This window comes from Macaca thibetana, chromosome 19 (genome assembly GCF_024542745.1).
Source record: "Macaca thibetana thibetana isolate TM-01 chromosome 19, ASM2454274v1, whole genome shotgun sequence".
Taxonomy (NCBI): domain Eukaryota; kingdom Metazoa; phylum Chordata; class Mammalia; order Primates; family Cercopithecidae; genus Macaca; species Macaca thibetana.
In genome coordinates, this window is record NC_065596.1 from 13,927,615 (window position 1) to 13,949,969 (window position 22,355).

The window sequence follows — 22,355 nt, forward strand, 5'->3', positions numbered from 1 at the left end:
TGTTGATTCCAGCTTTCTCTTCCTTCAGCCTCCCTCCAGTTCCCTTTGGGAAATATTAGCCCATATGTACTAGACCCATGACACTTGCTTCCTGGTGGGTACAGGGGTGCAGGGGGACTGGGGCTTGGGGGTGACCAGAACAGAGGTGGGGGTGGCCTGGAGGGCTGCAATGACTGCTGAAGACCCCCAAAGAGACTTAGGAAGAGTAGGGCTACATCTTAGAGGGGCCTCACTCAGGAACTCCAGGGATAAGAAGCCTGAATCTGACCGTCTTGGTGATATCCCCAGCAGTGGGGCATCCAGGTAGAGCACACGAGCAAAGCTGTCAGTTGCACACATCGCTGGAGCACATGCAATCAGACCCTGGAGCACCATCAGAGCAGGAACAATAACTAAGAAACACCAGGTGGTTAGAGGACACCAGTTCTTAGGATACACCAGGCAGAGGGAACACAGGCCACATGTCAGAGCACCGACGCTCAGACGTGAGCACCTGGCGAAGACTAACACACAGCCACGGTGTTTCAATCACAGTGTCCAAGCAGCACAGACTGTTCCACGAACTCAATCACATTGTTTTCCAAGTGTAAACACCCCAGTGCCACAATCACTGCATGCCAGAAATGACACTGTCACAATCATTGTCCCTAGACCACCGACACCACTGCACAATCACTGTCCTAGGAGCAGAAACAGTCACTCTGTCCCAATCACTGCATCCCATGAGGCCACACAGTCACCCTGTGACACTCACAGCATTCCTGAAGCATACACAGTCACTGTCACAAACCGTGTCCCAGAAACACACAGTCACACTACCCGGGAAATACACAGTCATACTGTCACAATTACACTGTCCCTGGAGAACACATAGTCATCGTGTCACCATCACAAGACCCCAGAAGCTCACGCAGAGCCCACAACTGAGGCAGCCACAGCTGGTCATACCCGGACAGCTGGAGCAAACGCAGGTCAGTCGGAGGATACCGTCGGAGAAGACCAAGCTCAACACACACACCCTCACTATGCTGTCACCTCTGCAGTCGGGGACTCCTTCCCTCTGTGCTGGGACTGTGCCCCCCCACCACTGTTTCCTGCCTCTGAACAGCTACTGAACCCTAACACTCTTGCCCTGAGAGGGAAACTCCAACCTAACACAAGGCTCCCAAAACAGTGCTCCCCCAAGAGGCACCCTCTGGATTTCAGACCCCAGCTGCTGCAGGAAGAGTCCACTAACATCCCCGCAATAGAGTCCTCCACCCCATAGAACCCTGAGAGCACCCGACCCTGAACTAAAGATCCTGGTCCTAGCAGGCACCCGCTTACAGAGTGCCCCAACGGTACCCCAAACACTGCGAATCTAGCCCTCAGAATAGTGTCCCCAGGAAGGTCTCTCCAAGTGGTTCCCAGCCTAGCCGCTGTCCTGCACTGTCACTAAGAATACAGACCCCTAAAGGTGCAGCCCCCTTCCCCAACCCAGACCTCGTTAACACCACGCGCAGCATGGCACCCCCTAAATGGACCCCAGGCTGGGCTTCAGCAGGAAGCCGTAACGCGGGCAACCAGCGGCCAGGTCCTAGACGCCCCCGCAGCCGAACTCCCTCCGCCCCCGCCAGCCAAACCGACCCCACCCGCATCCTAGCGCCCCCTGCGGCCGGCGGCTCGAGTTGCCTCCTCCCTGCGCGCCCATCGGTTCCGCGCGCATCCGCCAAGGGGAGTCTTACCGCCTGCTGCTGCCTCCGCCCGCGCCGCTGCTGCCGGTGCCAGTGCCATGGAAGGACGAGGGCCAGGACATGCGGGTCGTGCGCAGGCCGGGCCGGTCGCTGGTGTCCATGGCATCGGCGCGCTCTATGGGCCGGTGAGGCGGCCGCTCCGGCTCTGCGCGCTCCGCGCTGTCGGAGTAGCCGCGCTGCTGGATACGGATGGGGGTCCGAGGCTGCCGCCACAGGTGCTGAGGGGGAGGCTTCAGGGTGGCTTGGCCCTCCCGGGGCCCGGGCAGTGACAGAGACAGGCTCCTTTCCGAGGGGACGGTCGGGGGCTCCATGGCGCCGGCCCCCACTTGCGCCCCGGAGGGCCCTGGCCCTTCCAACCTACACCCCCCTCAGCTGCGCTCAAGCCAGCGAGCCCAGGGCCCCGCGGGTGCGCCCGGCCGCGGTAGGGCCATGGCGCCCCGGGGACAGACCCGGGGGCGCTGCGGGCCAATCGCCCCCGGGCCGGGCTCTGCGGCTTCCTCTCGGCGCCTGGAGCTCTGCTTGCTCAGCTCTCTCCGCGCTCCGCGCCCCGCTCGGCGCCAGCCCCGGCTCCTCCGCCCCGTCCCGCCCCTCCCCGCCCCCCGCCCGCCGCGGCTGTCAGCGCCGCCCCACTCCTCCTCCGTCCGGGCCAGTGGGGGGCAGCTACCTAAGGAGGGGGGGCCCTTCCCGCCCACGCAGATCCCCGCTCCGGGGTGGGAGGGGGCGCTGAAACTCGGCTCTCTTCAAAGCACCCTGCTTGGCCGCGGCGCGCACGGGCACGAAGGAGTTAAACGGTTAATCCAATCTGGAAGAAGACACCGGACTGGTTGCCAGAGTGTCAGTCAGTCGGTCCATCATGGCGAGGGCGGAGTCCGGTGCTGGCGTGTCCTCGCCGCTACCCGTGGCCGACGGTAGTTTTTGAGGAGTGGTCCTGGTGCCACCGGCGCGGTGCCTGCAGCGGGCGGCGGCAGAGTGTGTGGGATCTCCTGTCTGTGCGTCGGAGGATAGTGATGGTGCGGGCCCGGGGCGGGATGTGCGCGCACGTGGCCTCTTCCAAGGGTTGTCTGTGTTTTCAGTGTCGGCTGGAAGTGTGTGTGCGCACGTGGTTGGCTGCTGTTGTCTGCCCGTTTCTCTGAATTTGGCTGTGTGTATAATTGTGTGTGTCTGTGGATGAAGGATGTGTGCGCACATGTGCTACCTATTTGGAGGATGTGCATCCCTACGTGGTCTTTTTTCAGGTGGCCTGGGGACTGTGAATATGTTCTCAAGCGCTTGGATGCGTCTGTGGTCGGTGTGTGCTTGCGGAGTTGTGCACGAAATTCGGCCTCTGTCGTCTGTAGTGTCGGAGGGCGTCTATGTATGTTAGTGTGTGCGTGTACGTGTGCGTGCGTGTGTGTGTGGTCGGCCTGGGGCCTCTTTGGGGTGTTTCTGGGGTGTGTCCCATTGGTTCCCTTGCGGCTCCAGGAGGACACCCTATGGCGGATACCCCAGCTGCCCGCCCACCGCTCTATACATCGCTGCCTCTTCTAAAGCGCTTCTGCGGGAGGTAAACTGAGGAAGGTCCCGGGTAGCTGCGGAGCGCACCCCCGTGCCCTTTTCAGGCGAGTAAACAGGCGAGCCTCCTCCCTGCGGCCCCCGCCAGCAGAGCCCCCCTTCCGGCACCTAAATCGGGAGTCGCCGTGACTCACGCTCCCGCCTCCCCCAGCGCCGCGCCGAGCGAGCGAGCAGAGAGCAAGCGGGATCCGAGCGCGCCCCCATCCCCCTCAACCCCCCCCCCCAAGGCTGGCTGCTGGGCGGGGGGAGTGCACGCGCCCGCGTGTCCCACCCCCACCCCCAACGCCGATAAGAGCTTGAACGCGAAACTGCTCTGCTGCGCGACCCGGGGAACAGACCCCAGCCCCCGTGCGCCCCCTCTCACGGGCTCCCCAGGGCAGGCGATGCCGTCTGCTACCGCCCTCCCCCCGCGCTCTTCTCCTTATTTGAAAAAAAAAAAAAAAGACTGCCCGTCTTCAACCCCCACAGCCACTATTCTCCCCGCCAGAGGGGGCTCCCGGGGTGGGCGAACGCCGAGCAAAAACCGGCCCCCCCTCAGCAGCCGCGGGGTATCCCAAGGGCCAGAACTGTGTCCCCCACTTCTCTCAGGAACACCCCCCGCCATTACACACTCAAAACGGCTTCTAGGGAATTTGCAGGGGCTGCGAGTTCTCCCCAGATCATATTTGAGAGTCCTGGGCTGGGCCAAATTCTTGGCGGGGGAAAGCTGTAACGTTGGTTAGAGATGTGGAGGGGGGTGGGGGTGCGTAATGCGAGGCGGGTGGGGATGTCAGGCCACAGCTGGGGTTGCAGAAGAAGGAGGAAACGAGGAACGGTGATCTGAGCGGGGGAATAAACTGATCTGGACCTGAGGCTAGTGGGATGGACATGGGGAGGTATAATTAAGCAGCTCCATGGGCGAGTGACAGTCACTTGCTCTCCCTGTCTGGAAATGAACCTTGGACCATGAGGGAAACAGAGACCCTGGAACTCTCCAATTGAATAGATGGGGGTGGGGGTAGACTGGAACTGCCGAGAGCGGTGACCAGAGGAGGGCATGGGGGCAGGGGCCAGCCAGAAGCCAGGACTAGCTCAGCTGTCTGACTTTCCAGCTCATTCTTGAGCCAAGAAGGGGGTTGAGTACTCTGAGAAACTGGTTGGGTACCGGGAAGGTCCCCAGATGAGAACCAGCAAGAGGTGCTGTGTGAACCCAGAGCTCGCAGATATTTCTCACATCTCCCCAGGAGAAAGCAAAATGCCAGTCCAGACCCCTTCCAAGACTCCACCATCCCATCCCCTTCAAGGCGGAGAAGAAACCTGATCCTCCCAGCGGGGACACGAAAGCCGGTGCACAGCCGCCTGATCAACCTGCCCCAGCTCTGTGAATATGGGAGCATCTTGGGGGCTGGAGACATGACACCCCTTTCCTCAGTCCTGCCCCTTGCTGACTCAGGCAGCTGGAAAATGAAAGAAGGGTTTCCTAGAGCTTGCGAAGGTTGCCTTGGAGGAGGGGTGTCACAGCCCGCCACAGTACAAGTTGCAACTAGTTTTGCAAACGACAGGGAGCGTGGAGATCGGGAAGGGCTGGTGGCTGGACCTAGCCCAGTTGGCACTGTGCCTCCCCAACCCAGCTCCCACTCTGCTCCCTCTCCTACCTACCTGTCGTTCTCCGCCCTGGTGATGGAAATCCGCGGTGGGATCCGCAGCGGCAGCGTGGTGGGCCGTGGCGGCAGAGGGACCCTAGGGTCCGAGGTCTCAGGCTGGGCCCAGCCCAGGCCAGGACCGGACGAGAGGCGGCGGCGAGGGCGACGCAGGTCGGCCCCCAGCATGTTGGCATGGCCGGATTCGGGGTTCTCCCTCGGCCTCTGGGGAGGGATAAAGTGGAATGGGGGCGTGGCCTGGCTGGGAAGCTCTGAGCCCCGCTCCGCAAGAACACCCCTACCTAGATGTCTAAGGGAGTAGTTAATGGGGGGTATAGGCTCCCCTTCACGTGTGAACCACTCGCTGACCCCTCCCACAAAGGGTGCCCTACCATCTCTTAGGTCTGAGAGTGCCCCTTCTCAGCCATAATTTTTGTGGGGTCCCCTCTCGATGCCCTAGCCTTGGGGGTCTGTCACATCTAGACATTCTGTCTTAAGTGTGAGATCTCTCTAACACATCACCTTTTTAGGGTCTCTTCCCAACCTCCACATCTAAGAGGGCCCCTCTTGGTCTTAATGTCAATGCCCCCCTCCCCTCCCTCACATCTGAGACTCTCAAGACCTCACCACCCCTAGCGCCCCCTCCCACTTCCTCGCCAAAATCCTCTCCTCATTTGAGAAGCCTCTGCCTTCTGTCCCTGGGCCGGCTGAGAGCCTCTTAATCTGGGCAGCAGGAGAAAAATGGAATCAAGGAGTAAACTGAGGCACAAAGGGATCAAACTCCTCACAGCTTGGAGGTAGTGAAGCCGCGTTCAAGAAATAGCCATGGTCACTAGAGGGCGCTAGTCTCCCCAGGGGCGAAGCCCCGCCCCATCCCAAGCGCCTCCTCTCGCACCTCGTCCCCGGTCCCTGCCACGGACAGGGCACTGCGACTCCTCTTCATCTTGCCAACCTAGCGCGCCGTTGGGGCTGCGGTGGCCATGTTGGCAGGGCCAGGGCCTCCTGCAAGACCAAGCCAAACGCATCTGCCATCAGTGCCCCGGGGCTCCCCCTGCCGGCCGGGCCTAGAACCCGCCCCCGCGCCTTGCCTTTTACCCCTCCTGGGACGTGACGTCAGCGGGTGACTGACGGACCACCAATGGGTGACGTCGCCCGCCCGTTGCCAGGGCGACAGCTGACGCACGACTGGGCTCCTGACGGCGTCAATGCCCGGGTTGGCCACTGGGGGGCCGAGAGCCTCCGGGCCCGGGTCGCCCCAGCCCCCACCCTTCCTCCCGCGGGGGCTTCCCCGGCTCGGGGATCCCGCAGAAAAAACTGGGAGCTCCCAGAGCTGGCCGCGTGCGGCGCGTGGTCCGAGCCGGGGGCCGGAGGAAGCGTCTCCTCCGAGCTGTTGGGCTTTTAAGCCTTAAACCCGAAATAGCTCCGATGTGCGGGGGCCGGGCGCAGAGAGACGACGGCTTGGGCACAGATGGGGGACGCACAGGCAGAGGCGCGTGGAGACAGACAGGGACGTGTGGAAATAGAAACAGACAGACAGGGACACAGACGCCGTTCCCGAAGATGGGTGCGCTCTGCAGCCACCGATCCTTGTCTGAAATGCTTGGGGGAGGGAAAGGCCGGCTTACTTTACCTTGGCACCCAGGCGCTGAAGATTATTGCTGTTTGGCCATGGGTCAGTGTCTTAAACTCTGTGAGCCTCAGTTTCTGTTCTGTGAAATGGGATGATATTCTCTATAGGGTCCATGTGAAAATGAAATGAGATCAAATCATATTGAACAGAATAGTGTCTGGCACTCAGTAAATGTTTAATAAATCTGACCCCGTGGTAACATCTGACCCCGTGGGAGCCTGTTAGAACTGGATTCACATCATGATCTTCCTCTACCCAGAGCCCTCAATGGCTCTTACCTCACTCAGAGGAAAAGTCAAAGCCCTCACGTGGCCCACACAGTCCTGCTAGATATGCCCAGTCACCTCCCTGCCCTCAGCTCCAGCCACACTGGTCTAGCTGTCTCTGGACACAGCAAGCATGCTGGTGCCTCTGGCCCTTTGTACTTCCAATTCTCTCCACCTGGAACTCTTCCCCCAAATATCCGCAGGTTGGCCGGGTGTGGTGGCTCAGGCCTGTAATCTCAGCATTATGGGAGGCCAAAGCAGGTGGATCACTTGAGGTCAGGAGTTCGAGACCAGCCCGGCCAACATAGTGAAACCCCATCTCTACTAAAAATATAAAAATCAGCCGGGCGTGGTGGCGGGATCCTGTAATTCCACCTACTCACCCGGGAGGGTGAGGCGGGAGACTCGCTTGAGCCTGGGAGGCGGAGGTTGCAGTGAGCTGAGATCAGGCCACTGCACTCCAGCCTGGGCAACAGATTGAGATTACATCTCTCAAAAAAAAAAAAAAAAAAAAAATCCGCAGGTTCCTTACCTCTTTTAGGTCTTTGTTTACATCTCATCCTTTCAGGCATTTCTTTCTTTCTTACTCCACCCCCACTTAAAATTATAATACAGGCCGGGCGCGGTGGCTCAAGCCTGTAATCCCAGCACTTTGGGAGGCTGAGACGGGCGGATCACGAGGTCAGGAGATCGAGACCATCCTGGCTAACACGGTGAAACCCCGTCTCTACTAAAAAAATACAAAAAACTAGCCAGGCGAGGTGGCGGGCGCCTGTAGTCCCAGCTACTCGGGAGGCTGAGGCAGGAGAATGGCATAAACCCAGGAGGCGGAGCTTGCAGTGAGCTGAGATCTGGCCACCGCACTCCAGCCTGGGCGACAGATTGAGACTCCGTCTCAAAAAAAAAAAAAAAAAAAAAAAATATAATACAACCTCCTAGGACTTCTGGTCCCCCTTTTCCTGCTCTTCCCCCCATACCACACTATGTAATTTATTTATTACATTTATTGTCTGTGTCTCCCCACACTGGAATATTAATTGCAGGAGGGCACGAAAACTTTAATTATTATATTAATAATAATGTAGTATTATTCATTACTATCTCCCAAGTGTCCCGAACAGAATCCGGAACATAATAGGCGTTTAATAACCTGTTCAATGTCAGGTTATTGTTGAGAACCTGATAGTGTAATGTTCCTAACAGTTCTACTATGTACTAGCTGGTTTGTCACCTACTTTGGTTCTTTTGTTTTTGTTTTTTAAATAGAGACTGGGGTCTCACTATGTTACCCAGGCTGGTCTCAAACTCCTGAGCTCAAACTAAAGCTCAGACTCAAAGTGCTATGATTACAGGTGTGAGCCACCACACCCAGCCTAGTTCTTATTTCTTTATTTTTAAATATTTATTTATTTATTTGAGACAGGGTCTCACTCTGTTGCCCAGGCTGGAGTGCAGTGGCATCATTGCACAGCTCAGTGCAGCCTTGACCTCCCAGGCTCAAGCTATCCTCCCACCTCAGCCTCCAGAGTAGCAGCTGGTACTACAGGCACTTGCCATCATGCCTGGCTAATTTTTATTTTTGTTGTTTTGTAGAGATGGGGTCTTGCCATATTGTTCAGGCTGGTATCAAACTCCTGGACTGAAGCACTCCTTGTGCCTCAGCCTCCCAAAGTGCTGGGATTACAGGCATGAGCCACTACACCCAGTCTGGTTTTTATTTCTTTTTCTTGCCTTATTGCCTTAGCTAGCACTTCAGTTCAATGTAAATTAATGGAAATGAATGTAAACGTCATTTCTTCAACCTAGCCTTTAGCACCTGGTGGGCCCTCAACAGACATTTGTTGAACAAATGGATAAATGTATAAAGATAGCTTAAAGGTCACCTCCATTTTTCAGCCAGACTGCTCCAGTCCATGTTCTGCACCCCCACTGCAGGTTTTTCTACCCGCATTGAAGCACTCACCACTCTGATTGTAACCTGTATTCTCCAGCAAACAGAGCAAGAAATGGTACCCATTCATTGTGGCCCCCAGCCTTGACCTCCTAGGCTAAAGCAATCCTCCCACCTCAGCCTCCTGAGTAGCTGGGATTACAGGCACACACCACCATGCCCAGCTAATTTTTTGTTGTTGTTGTTGTTTGTTTGTTTGTTTGAGACAGAGTCTTGCACTGTCGCCCAGGCTGAAGTGCAATGGCACAATCTCAGCTCACTGCAACCTCCGCCTCCCGGGTTCAAGTGATTCTCCTGCCTCAGCCTCCTGAGTAGCTGGGATTACAGGCACCCACCACCACGCCTGGCTAATTTTTTGTATTATTAGTAGAGACAGGGTTTCACTATGTTGGTCAGGCTGGTCTCAAATTCCTGACCTCATGATCCACCTGCCTCGGACTCCCAAAGTGCTGGAATTACAGGTGTGAGCCACCACTCCTGGCCTTAATTTTTGTATTTTTTGTAGAGATGGAGTTTCGCCATGTTGCCTAGGCTGGTCTGGAACTCCTGGGCTCAAGCAACCTCCCACCTCAACCTCCCAAAGTGCTGGGATTACAAGCATGGGCCACCATGTCCGGCCTAAAAAGTAAACGTGTTTTAATATGAAAAAGAAAAAGAAATAGAAGCTGCAGCAAGTTACCCAGAAGAGATGTAGCTAAAATTATTGATGAAGGTGACTACAATCAACAACAAATCGTTCAGTGTAGACAAAATAGTCTTTTTTTCTTTCTTCTTTTCTTTTTTTTTTTTGAGACGGAGTCTCACTTTATCGCCCAGGCTGGAGTGCAGTGTCGTGATCTTGGCTTACTGCAAGCTCCGCCTCCTGTTCTCCTGCCTCAGCCTCCCAAGTAGCTGGGACTACAGGCACCTGCCACCACATCCAGCTAATTTTTTGTATTTTTAGAAGAAACGGGGTTTCACCGTGTTAGCCAGGGTGGTGTCGATCTCCTGACCTCATGATCCGCCTGCCTCAGCCCCTCAAAGTGCTGAGATTACAGGTGTGAGCCACCACGCCCGGTTTTTTTTTTTTTTTTTTTTTTTTTCTGAGACAGAGTCAGGGGGATGGGAAGAGCCTGTTGTTAAGGCCGGAGTGCAATGGTGAGATCGTGGCTCATTGCAACCTCCACCTCCCGGGTCAAACGAGTCTCATTCCTCAGCCTCCGGAGTAGCTGGATTACAGATGTGTACCACCATGTCCAAGTAATTTTTTGTATTTTTATAGAGACGGGGTTTCGCCATGTTGCTCAGTCTGGTCTCACGCTCCTAGGATTATAGGTGTGAACCACGGCGCCCGCCCAACAAAATAGTCTTCTATTGGAAGTAGACGCCGGCTAGGACTTTCACGCTAGAGAGAAGTGAAGTCAATGACTGGCTTCAAAGGACAGGCTGACTCTTGGTAAGGGCTAATGCAGCTGGTGGCTTTCAGTTGAAACCAATGCTTATTTAATATTCTGAAAATCCTGGAGACCTTAAGAATGATGTTGGCCGGGCGCGGTGGCTCAAGCCTGTAATCCCAGCACTTTGGGAGACCGAGACGGGCGGATCACGAGGTCAGGAGATCGAGACCATCCTGGCTAACACGGTGAAACCCCGTCTCTACTAAAAAATACAAAAAACTAGCCGGGCGAGGTGGCGGGCGCCTGTAGTCCCAGCTACTCGGGAGGCTGAGGCAGGAGAATGGCGTAAACCCGGGAGGCGGAGCTTGCAGTGAGCCGAGATCGCGCCACTGCACTCCAGCCTGGGTGACAGAGCCAGACTCCGTCTCAAAAAAAAAAAAAAAAAAAAAAAAAAGAATGATGTTAAGTGTACTAGGCCTCTGCGCTATAAATAGAACGACAAAGCCTGGGTGACAGCACATCTGTTTACTGAATATTTTAAGCCGACAGTTGAGACTTCCTGTGCAGAAGAAAGGTTCATTTTGGCCGGGCGCGGTGGCTCAAGCCTGTAATCCCAGCACTTTGGGAGACCGAGACGGGCGGATCACGAGGTCAGGAGATCGAGACCATCCTGGCTAACACGGTGAAACCCCGTCTCTACTAAAAAATACAAAAAAAAAAAACTAGCCGGGCGAGGTGGCGGGCGCCTGTAGTCCCAGCTACTCGGGAGGCTGAGGCAGGAGAATGGCGTAAACCCGGGAGGTGGGGCTTGCGGTGAGCTGAGATCCGGCCACTGTACTCCAGCCTGCGCGACACAGCGAGACTCCGTCTCAAAAAAAAAAAAAAAAAAAAAAAAAAAAAAAAAAAAAAAAAAGAAAGGTTCATTTCAAAATATGGCTGCTCATTGTCAATGCAACTGAGCTCTGATGGAGATGTACAGGAGATATATTCATGCCTGCTAACACAACATCCATTCTGCAGCCCATTGATCAAGGAGTACATTTGACTTTCAAGTATTATTATTATTATCTTATTTATTTATTTATTTATTTTGAGACTGAGTCTCTCTTTGTCACTCAGGCTAGAGTGCCACGGTGCCATCTCAGCTTACTGCAACCTCTGCCTCCCGGGTTCGAGAGATTCTCCTGCCTCAGCCTCTCAAGTAGCTGGGATTACAGGTGCCCACCACCATGCCAGGCTAATTTTTGTATTTTTAGTAGAGACGGGGTTTTACCATGTTGGCCAGGCTGATCGCGAACTCCTGACCTCAAGTGATCCACCTGCCTCAGCCTCCCAAAATGTTGGAATTACAGGCATGAGTCACCGTGCCCGACTGTTCTCCTATTTTTAAAAATTGCCACAACCACCCCAACTTTCAGCAACCACCACGCTAATCAGTCAGAAGCCATCAACACTGAGGCAGGCCCCTTCACCAGGAAAAAGATTATGACTTGCCAAAGGCTCAGATGATGGTTAGCTTTTCTTAGAAATAAAGATTTTTTTTGGTTTTGGTTTTGGTTTTTTTTGAAACGGGGTCTCACTCTATTGCCCAAACTGGAGTACAGAGGCGCGATCTCGGCTCACTGCAACCTCCACCTCCTGGGTTTAAGCAATTCTCCTGCCTCAGCCTCTGGAGTAGCTGGGACTACAGGTGCGCACCACCATGCACGGCTAATTTTTGTATTTTTTTGGTAGAGACGGGGTTTCACCATGTTGGCCAGACTGGTCTCAAACCTTTGGGCTCAAGTGATCTGCCTGCCTCAGCCAAAGTGCTAGGATTATAAGCGTGAGCCACTACACCCGGGCAGCAATAAAGTTTACTGTTTTTTTGTGGGTTTTTTTTTTTTTTTTGAGACGGAGTCTCACTCTGTCGCCCAGGCTGGAGTGTAGTGGTGGGATCTTGGCTCACCGCAACCTCCACCTCCTGGGTTCACACCATTCTCCTGCCTCAGCCTCCCAAGTAGCTGGGACTACAGGCACCTGCCACCACGCCTGGCTAATTTTTTGAGCCACTGTGCCTGGCCTAGCAATAAAGTTTTTAAGGTTTTTTTGTTTTGCTTTTGAGACAGGGTCTCACTCTGTTGCACAGGCTGGAGTGCAGTGCTGTGATCATAACACACTGCAGCCTCGTCCTCCTGGGCTCAAGCGATCCTCTCACCTCAGCCTCCCAAGTAGCTGGGACCACAGGTGAGCCCCAACATGCCCGGCTAATTAAAAATTTTTTTTTTGTAGAAACGAGGTCTTACTGTGTTGCCCAAGCTAATAAAGTATTTTAAAATTAAGGTGTGCCGGGCGCGGTGGCTCAAGCCTGTAATCCCAGCACTTTGGGAGGCCGAGACGGGCGGATCACGAGGTCAGGAGTTCGAGACCATCCTGGCTAACACGGTGAAACCCCGTCTCTACTAAAAAATACAAAAAACTAGCCGGGCGAGGTGGCGGGCGCCTGTAGTCCCGGCTACTCGGGAGGCTGAGGCAGGAGAATGGCGTAAAAACCCGGGAGGCAGAGCTTGCAGTGAGCTGAGATCCGGCCACTGCACTCCAGCCTGGGCGACACAGCGAGACTCCGTCTCAAAAAAAAATAAAAATAAAATTAAGGTGTATGATGCTGTTTTAGACATAATGCTATTGCATTATGTCTATATTGTATATAGTCTATATTGTCTATAATGTATATATTGCATATGCACATATGGTATAGTGTCAACATAACTTTTACATGCACTAGGAAGCCAAAAATTTTGTGTATCACTTTATTGTGATACTCGCTTTATTGTGGTAGTCTAGAACTGAACTCACAGTATCTCTCAGCTCTGCCTGTATAATTTTGAGCAAATTACTCAGCCTCTCTGGCCCTCAGTTTCATCATCTGTAAAATAGGAATAATATTCACACCCATCTGATGGGGTTGTTGTGAAGATGAAGTGAAGTAATGCATGTGAATTTATTTCTGTTCCCTTTTTTAAAACAAATTTTGTTTATTGAGACAGTCTCTCTCTGTTGACAGGCTGGACTACGGTGGCACAATCTCGGCTCACTGCAACCTCCGCCTCCTGAGTTCAAATGATTCTCCTGCCTCAGCCTCCCAAGTAGCTGGGACTACAGGCACGCACCACCACACCCAGCTAATTTTTGTACTTTTAGTAGAGACGGGGTTTCACCATGTTGGCCAGGATAGTCTCGATCTCTTGACCTCGTGATCCGCCCACCTCGGCCTCCCAAAATGCTGGGATTACAGGCGTGAGCCACAGCACCCGGCCTGTCTTCATTTTGTTAAGAGATAAGGGTCTTACTCTGTTGCCCAGGCTGGAGTGCAGTGACGCTATCACTCCTCACTGCAGCCTTGAATGCCTGGGCTCAAGTGATCCTCTGGCCTCGGTCTCCCAAGTAGCTGGGACTACAGGCGAGCACCACCACGCCCAGCTAATTTTTAAATTTTTTGTAGAGAGGGGGGTCTTGCCATGTTGCCCAGGCAGGTCTGGAACTCCCTGGCTCAGGTGATCCTCCCGCTTCAGTCTCCCAAAGTACTGGGATTACAGGCATGAGCTACAATGTCTGGCCAACCCACCAGCCCCTTTGCTGTTCTTCAAACACCTAGAACATATTCAGACCTCAAATATCCTAATGTTCTTCCTATCCCCCTGACTCTGCTTGCGTTTTCTTTGCCTTAGACTTATACTTTTTTTTTGAGACGGAGTTAGCTCTTGTCACCCAGGCTAGAGTGCAATGGCATGATATTGACTCACTGCAACCTCCGCCTCCACGGTTCAAATGATTCTCCTGCCTCAGCCTCCTAAGTAGCTGGAATTACAGGCGCCTGCCACTATGCCCAGCTAATTTTTGCATTTTCAGTAGAGACAGGGTTTCGCTGTGTTGGCCAGGCTGGTCTCAAACTCCTGGCCTCAAGCAATTCCCCTCCCTTAGCTTCTCAAAGTGTTGGGATTACAGGCGTGAGCCACTGCTCCCGGCCTATTGTTTGTAATTTTGAAGAGGAACCCTGTGTGTGCATTTTCCCTGGGCTCTGCAAATTCTGTTGCCAGCCTCGAGGACTTGTGAAATGAAAAAAGCAATGAAGAAGGCGATGTTGGAGGAGTCCAGCTGGCCAGGCGAGAGAGGCAGAGTCATGCCCCTTACTGCTGTCAGGACACTAGTGCACATTTGCGGCAATCGGCCCTGGCTGCAGCCCAGGCGAGGGAGGCAGGGCCCAGGAGCGCTCAGGGTGGAGGATGCTTCTAAGCCTGCCTTCTCCTCCCCTGGACAGCAGGCTGCTGGGGAGGGGGGTCCAGATGGCAGCACAGGCTGCTCTGGACAGCTGGCATCAGGCTCAGGCCGCCAGAGTCCTTTTCCCCCAACCATGTTGTCAGCACCATCAGCTACCAGCCCAGCCTGGGAGCCACTGGCCTGGCCTGGCAGAGGAGAGCTGATGTCACCCAGCCTGACATCCTGCCCACTCCCCACTTCCTTCAACAGAAGGATGTGGCGATGTGCAGCAAATAACAGGGAAGTGAGAATAAAAGCCCCTGCCTACGCTGTGGCACTGAATATTCACGGCTGCCCAAGCTCTATGCTCAAAGCTGACGCAGGTCTTAGAAGGATTGTGAAGGGCTCCAGGCATGTGTGCACGTGTGTGCAAATACATGCATATATGTGCATGAACTTCATACCTGTCTGTGCCTGTGCAACTGGGCTAGTGGAACTTTCTGTGAGTCTAAGTGTTGCGTAGTTGAAACTAAATTGTACCCGCAGGAATCTATGTGTTAGGGCAATACCACATGAGTCTATGTGAATAAGAGTTTGGCTGTGCCTGTGTGACTGTAATATGAATGTGTAGGTGTGTGGGGGTGTCACTGTGTGAAGATGCAGAGGAAAACAATATTTCACAGTGCCTAGAAATGCAGGTTCCGGGGGCTGGGCGCAGTGGCTCACGCCCATATTCCCAGCACTTTGGGAGGCCAAGGCAGGGGAATCACTTGAGGCCAGCAGTTTGAGACCAGCGTGGGCAACATAGCGACACCCCATCTCTTTTCTTTTCTTTTTTGAGGTAGGGTCTCCTGCTGTTGCCCAGGTAGGTATGCAGTGGTGCGATCATAGCTCACTGCAGCCTCCAACTCTTGGAGACTCCATCTTTAAAATAAAATGAAAAAAAAAAAAAAAGAAATTAACCAGGCGTGGTGGTAGGTGCCTGTAATACCAGCTACTCAGGAGGCTGAGGCAGGAGGATTGCTTGAGCCCAGGAGTTTGAGGCTGCAAGTGAGCTATGATTGCCACTGCACTCCAGCCTGGGTGACAGAACAAGATCCTGTCTGTAAAAAGAAAGGAAGGCTGGGTACAGTGGCTCACGCCTATAATCTCAGCACTTTGGGAGGCCAAGGCGGTCGGATCACCTGAAGTTGGGAGTTCTCGACCAGCCTGGTCAATATGGTGAAACCGCATCTCTACTAAGAACACAAAAAATTCGCTGGGTGTGATGGCATGTGCCTGTAATCCCAGCTACTCGGGAGACTGAGGCAGGAGAAGCACTTGAATCTGGGAGGCAGAGGTTGCAGTTAGGCAAGATCGAGCCACTGCACTCCAGCCTGGGCGTGACAGAGTGAGACTCTGTCTCAATTAAAAAAAAAAAAGAAAAAGAAAAAAAAAAGAAAGGAAGAAAGAAAAAAGAGTTCCTGTCCTTTGCAGGGACATGGGTGAAGCTGGAAACCATCATTCTCAGCAAACTAACACAAGGAACAGAAAACCAAACACCGCATGTTCTCACTCATAGGTGGGAGTTGAACAATGAGAACACATGGACACAGGGAGGGGAACATCACACACCCAGGCCCTTCGTTGGGGGTTGGGGGTTAGGGGAGGTATAACATTAGGAGAAATACCTAATGTAGATGACAGGTTGATGGGTGCCACAAACCACCATAGCACGTGTATACCTATGTAACAAACCTGCATGTTCTCTACATTTTTCCCAGAACTTAAAGTATAATAAATACATTAATTAGTTAAAAAGAGGAAGAAGGAAAAAAGAAATGCAGGTTCCAGGTTTAAATCTCTACTCAGCCACTCAGTACCCATGGTCATTTGCCTGTGTTGTGTAGTAGTGGGATTCTGTTTGTCTGGGTTTGAGTGTGTGTGTGCTGAATTCAACTCCCTCCAGGAAGTCTTTCTAAATACCCAAACACGCCCTCTATTTCCATCAGTGTCTTCATCACAATGTGTCATTACATCTTTTTGATCATGTTATTTCATTTCAGTTTCCTCCACTAAATGTCAGCTCCACTGGGGCAGGCAGTTTTGTTCTGTTAATCGCTGTGTCCCTGGCACCTGGTACATAGTAGGTGCTGAATAAATATTGAATAGATGAAAGCAGTGCTGTGTCTATATGCTATGTGGGGAAGAGTGGGCACTGGCTGGACACCAGGAGTTCCTGGGGTGTCCAGTGCTCAGTTCTGGTCTCTGTCCCCAGTTGTTCACAACACTTGTTTTAACCATGTTCTTCTTCTTCTTCTTTTTTTTTTGGTGAGACAGAGTCTCACTCTGTCTACCAGGCTGAAGTGCAGTGATGTGATCATGGCTCACTGCAGCCTCGACCTCCTGGGCTCAAGCGATCCTCCCACCTCAGCCTTCCAAGTATCTGGGATTACAGATGTGAGCCATTGTGCTGGGCCCGTCTTCAATGTTATAGAAATGTTGACATTCTGGGACTCACTGTCTCCTGTATCAAATTCAAGGGAGTGGGGGTGGATTGGTTTATGCTAAGCCTTCCTCCTAATCTACAGTTCTAGAATCTAGTCTTAATCTAATCCCCTCTTTAAGTCATTTAAGTTTTGTTTTTTTTTTTTTTTTTTTTTTTTTTTGAGACAGTTTCGCTCTTGTCATCCAGGCTGGAGTTCAATGGCACTATCTCAGCTCACTGCAACCCCCGCCTCCTGGATTCAAGCCATTCTCCTGCCTCAGCATCCTAAGTAGCTGGGACTATAGGCGCGTGCCACCATGCCCAGCTAAGGATTTATTTTTTGTTTTTATTTTATTTTTTTAGAGACAGGTGTTACTGGGATCCTCCAGCCAGCCTCCCAAGTAGCTGGGACTATAGGCTCACACCAGGGTGCCAGGCTCATTCAACATTTATTGAGCACCTACTGTGTGCCAGCCACTGTTCTAGACCTAATCCTGCCCTCATGGAGCGCAGACCCAAGGAGGAAGGCAGGCAGGATCCAGAAGTCTTATTTAATCTGTTTTTTTTTTTTTTTTTTGAGATGGAGTCTCACTCTGTCGCCAAGCTGGAGTGCAGTGGTGTGATCTTTGCTCACTGCAACCTCCACCTCCCGGGTTTAAGCGATTCTCCTGCCTCAGCCTCCGGGGTAGCTGGGATTACAGGCACCTGCCACCATGCCCAGCTAATTTTTGTATTTTTAGTGGAGATGGGGTTTCACCATATCGGCCAGGCTGGTCTCGAACTCCTGACTTCAAGTGATCCGCCCGCCTCGGCCTCCCAAAGTGCTGGGATTATAAGCGTGAGCCACTGCGCCCAGCTCCCTCATTAATCTTGAGTGCATTTCCCCCTAGGCTCTCTCTGTCCAAGGACGGAATTTTAGTCTTCACAGTAGGAAATCACCCGTGGGGATCTGTATGTTTATACAGGGATCCTGCTCCCTCACTAGCCGGGAGCAGGGCCCCCTGCTGGGTTGGTTGGTTGCTGCTGCCCCAAAGCCTGGTCACAGTGCCCAGCACATAGTAAGTAGACACTTGGTAAAGAGATGTAAAATGAGCTAATAAACAAAACGATGGCGCAAAAGCAGGCTCTGCGAGCACGATTTCGCGGAATCCTAGGTGTGTGTCGTTACCCACTTTGCAGAGGAGGAAATTGAGACTCAGGAAGGCAAAGCCCCATCGCAGCTCAGTGCTATGTGGTTATGGGATGTAGCAGAAGAAGCAAGGGTAGCCCCAAAAAACGTTCCTAATTCCCGCAACGCCCCCCCATCCACATCACAGGCAGGAGACACATAGCAGGGTTTGCACCGATGGGGGGTGGGGTAGGGACCGGGGACAGAGCGACAGTGCAAAGCAACTTAGGGGTCTCTCTCCTTCTCAGTCCCCAGGGCTGGAGGTGCTGTGCTGGCAGATTAGGAAATGCTCGGCGTTGATGGGGAAGCTTCCGGCGCCCTATCCCCGGTTCTGGAAGCTGAGGCTCCGGGAACGCTGTTTTGCTGAAGCTGGGCAGCTCCAGTCTCCAGAGCCAGGAAGAGACCCCCGCGCCGATCCGGGAATCCCTGACATCTCGGATTCTCTCCCAACACCCCCATGCTGCTGACCGGGCCGAAGCCCTGAAGGGCATACGGTGGGGGTGGGGGTACGGCTTTCTTGGGGAGCCGGGGAACCCCCTACAGTCCTGGCCCCCTCCCACCATGGCACCGGGTCCCCCTCCCCACCGCAGCTCGCAGCCCCAAGCTTACCTTGCGGGGGGCTGGGGAGGGGATGCCCCGCCCTCTCTGGCCTGGGGGGCGGGAGGGGACGGGGGTGTCCAGACCCTTTGTTTGCTGGTGTGTGTGTATGTGTGTGTGCGATCGTGAGAGCCGCCGGGGTGTGGGTCCGTGCGCGCGCGTGCCCGGGCCGTGACGGCCACTGATGTGCTGGACTGCCAGGGTAGAGGTGAAGAGGGAGGGGGAGGAGATGGGGACTCCTCCGCCCCTGGCCGCCCACTCGCGGGTTTGAATGAAGCGCGAGGGGGAGGGGCGGCAGCGGGAGGGCGTTTTTGTCCGATGGCCCCTCCCCCTCTATGCACTGGGGAATCCCCCCCATCTGGAGACTTTCGCTCGCTCTCTCCGGGCACCGCCTGCGACGTCGGCTCCGGGGGAGACTGGGAAGAGGCGCCCCTCACCCGAGTGGCTGGAGCTCCTCCTATCCAGCCTGACCCCCGATGGAGCACCCTTTAATCTGAAATAATCCTGGCCCGAGACTGCAACGCGGCCTATTATCCTGGTATAAAAGCGTGGATTGGGATGCATGGAAGTGTGAGGCCAGGGCCCTGCATGCTTAGAGTAATGGAGTCCTTAGAGCCCCGGCGGAGGAAGGGTACCCCCAGACAAACGGGGAGGGACTATGCGTGACCCCAGACTGTGACGACAAGGAAAGCCCCCTTCCACCCCTCCAAGATTCCCCCACCAAGCGCGGGGCCAGGAATACGCGCCGTAGGCTAGACTCTAGCGACACCCAGCGGTCACGCGGGGTGGGGCGCCGAGACCCGTTATGGGGGGTCCGGGTGATTCCAAAGTGTGTGTGTGTGTGTGTGTGTGTGTGTGTGTGTTCCGGGTGATTCCAAAGTGTGTGTGTGTGTGTGTGTGTGTGTGTGTGTGTGTGTGTGTGTGGTCCGGGTGATTCCAAAGTGTGTGTGTGTGTGTGTGTGTGTGTGCGCGCGCGCGCGCGCGAGTCCTTGCTGCTAATGGCCGGAGCTGGAGGACGAGGAGAAGGCTGTTGCCGAGGTGGGGAAACCCCAGCTCCCAAGGCAGAGCCACAATCTCCCCTCCATGTTTAACCCCTCAAGGGGAGGGCCATACCACCCTCGATTTAGACACCCCCAGGGCAGGTCCAGTCCTCCTCGGGCTGAGAAAGTCCCAGGAGTCGTCAGGCGCCCCTCTCCAGAGCAGGCTTAGGTCCCCGTTTACGAAGGGCAGGGAGAGGGCCTTCCCGCCGTGTCCGTACCCCTTGCAGACGTCACTGCGGCGTAGCTGAGGGGACAGTCCTCTTAGTCTCATCAACCGTCCTCTCCCTGCCACCCCAAACGCCCACCGTGGAGAGGCGGGAGATGAGGGGGGCTAGGAGTTGAAGTGCCCACTCGTATGCCCCCAGGAGACCTAGCGGAGCCCCTGCGCCCGATAAGGTGGAGTCTCTGCGGGAACTCCAGGGGACTGGAACGCTTGCGCAAGGCCCTTTAAGGCAGAATGGGTAGCCAGTGCCGCTGCCGCGGTTACTAGGGATGTGACGTCAGGCATGGGCGGGGTTTCCCCCGCACTCGGGCGGAAGCGGAAGGGGCGGGGCTCCGCGCACCAAGTCTCCAGCGCCGCCGCCGTCGCCGCCAACCGAGCCGTAGCGGGCTGGGCCGCCAAGGCAAGATGGTGGACTACAGCGTGTGGGACCACATTGAGGTGTCTGATGATGAAGACGAGACGCACCCCAACATCGACACGGCCAGCCTCTTCCGCTGGCGGCATCAGGTAAGGCGCGCGCGCCCATCCCTTTCCCCACTCCCGGACCCCGCTCCAGAGTTGTGGTCCCCGATACTGCCCAGGGACCCCACTGTTCACACGTAGGATTCTCACCCCCTCAGTCTGGACTTTCAGGAGCCTCGATTCAACTCCAGGACCCCAGTACCACTGGTACCCTGAGTCCCTGCTCGGGATCTCCCCCCAACCCCCTGCTCCGATTTTTGCGTGGGATTCCCTATTCACCCCCTAGAACTTCTTCAGTCTGGACTCCCTTAGACGAGTCTCCCTAATTCTGTTCGGAGTTAACATTTACACCCAGAACTCTGCCTCAAAGTTTGGTCCCCAAATTCTTCTAGATGATCTCTCATCCTATTCGGGTATCCACTCCCTATCTGGGATCTCACGTCGCCCTCCCCCACCTCCGTAGTCTGGACCCCCAATACTTTGGTCTGTCCTGGGATCTACTTTCCGGGATCTTGATCCGGGGTTCCCATTCAGATCCGGAGTCGCCACTCCTTTTCTAAACGGTACAAGGAACTCTGTGCTACTCTGATATTCCTGTCCCTGCCCACACCCGGGACCCCCTTCCTAGAGTGCAGAGCCGTCCCCCTTCAGGATCCTTAGTCTCACCGAGGACTTCGGTTGTGGAACCTGGTTCCCCTCTGGATCTAACTACCAGCTCCACCCCGACAGAGCCTCACATTCCAGCCTCTCCTTTGGCCTCGGGTAGACCCATTTCCCATTAGACCAGGAAATCCTGCCCACGTGGCTTCCGGCCCAGCCAGAGCCCCTGCCCCTACTTGGTATTGCAGACCCTGTCACCACCCACCTCCCAGACTGGCTTCCTGTATGAGCCTTGGCCAGCATTGGAAACTTCCCTAACTCAAGCCCAGGACCCCAAACCCACCCCACCTTGTGTCCCCAACCTGATCGCTACTCTGTGACCCAAATTGTCCCTGCTCTTTTCCAGGGACTCCTGGTCTGATTCTAAATTCACTACCCCTTCTTCTATCGGACCACAACAGAACCCCCAAATCCAGACCCCAGAATCCCAAGTCTGAGTGATCCATGTCCTACCACCCCCTCAGTGCTCACAAGCCAATGGGGTGACTAAGACTTAAAGGTTTAACCTCCTGCTACCCCAAATCACATATCAGTGTCTGTTGTACTCTTTTTTTTTTTGAGATGGAGTTTCCTTCTTGTCGCCCAGGCTGGAGTTCAGTGGCACAATCTTGGCTCACTGCAACCTCTGCTTCCCGGGTTCAAGCAATTCTCCTGCCTCAGCCTCCTGAATAGCTGGGATTACAGGCATGCGCCACCACGCCTGGCTAATTTTGTATCTTTAGTAGAGACGGGGTTTCTCCATGTTGGTCAGGCTGGTCTCGAACTCCTGACCTCAGGCGATCCACCCACCTCGGCCTCCCAGAGTGCTGGGATTACAGGCGTGAGCCACTGCACCCAGCCATGTTGTACTCTTAAACTAAGGGCATATACCTTTCAGAACCTTCTAGTGAGGATCTCTTACCCCACCCTCCCATAGGACAACTCCCCATCATTTATCCAAGAAACAACTAGAAGGTCCCTTCCCCATCATTTTGGAATACTCCAGAATACGGCATTAGTCTCTTTATCTAGCTCCCAGTCCCACCTCCAGACCTCTTCCTTAAATCCTGAGTCTCCTGGGTAGTGTACCTGCCAAGCGAGCCACTGGAGTGTGGGAAGAAAGTTCTAGCGCTTCTATTTCTTGCCGTGTGTAACATTTTATTATGAAATATTTAAGACTTCCACAAAGCTCCAAAGACTATTCTTGGGAAGACCTATTTCTGTCACATAAAGAGGTTAATCTTTACTACTGTGGAGAATGGTTTGGTCCTGCCGAGTGGGAGGGCCCCCCTCCTGCAGCGTAGTGTACCTGCCACACCCTCCTCCCTCTGGCACGGAGCTTTTCCTGTCCTACCGCTGAGAACCCGGTGGTTGTAGTGGCACGTAAGGGAGGCAGG

At 54.3% G+C, this 22,355-nt stretch overlaps 3 protein-coding genes across 9 annotated transcripts in view; 1 reads left to right on the plus strand and 2 right to left on the minus strand.

Moving 5' to 3' along the window:
* The window catches only part of PDE4A (phosphodiesterase 4A), a 53,744-nt gene extending 47,814 nt beyond the window's left edge, over positions 1–5,930 (minus strand). Inside the window, exons 1-2 of one of the 2 annotated variants that reach the window (XM_050770139.1) lie at positions 5,799–5,930; positions 4,923–5,128 (exon numbers count right to left, since the gene is read on the minus strand). In XM_050770139.1, the coding sequence (XP_050626096.1) occupies positions 4,923–5,128; positions 5,799–5,846 (254 nt within the window). In that variant the 5' untranslated portion in view covers positions 5,847–5,930. Of the gene's footprint in view, positions 1–1,724; positions 2,281–4,922; positions 5,129–5,798 lie in introns of those variants that run through there. The other variant, XM_050770138.1, reaches the window with a different exon arrangement.
* The window catches only part of SLC44A2 (solute carrier family 44 member 2), a 238,175-nt gene extending 220,046 nt beyond the window's left edge, over positions 1–18,129 (minus strand). Inside the window, exon 1 of the mRNA XM_050770231.1 lies at positions 18,126–18,129. The gene's annotated coding sequence lies outside the window, so the exon portion shown is untranslated. The remainder of the gene's footprint in view (positions 1–18,125) is intronic.
* The window catches only part of LOC126942503 (hsp90 co-chaperone Cdc37), a 185,881-nt gene that overhangs the window by 153,654 nt on the left and 9,872 nt on the right, over positions 1–22,355 (plus strand). For 4 of the 6 annotated variants that reach the window (XM_050770159.1, XM_050770158.1, XM_050770161.1 and 1 more), the window contains exon 2: positions 20,255–20,364. In XM_050770159.1, the coding sequence (XP_050626116.1) occupies positions 20,263–20,364 (102 nt within the window). In that variant the 5' untranslated portion in view covers positions 20,255–20,262. Of the gene's footprint in view, positions 1–13,612; positions 13,617–20,168; positions 20,365–22,355 lie in introns of those variants that run through there. The other 2 variants (XM_050770160.1, XM_050770154.1) reach the window with 2 other exon arrangements.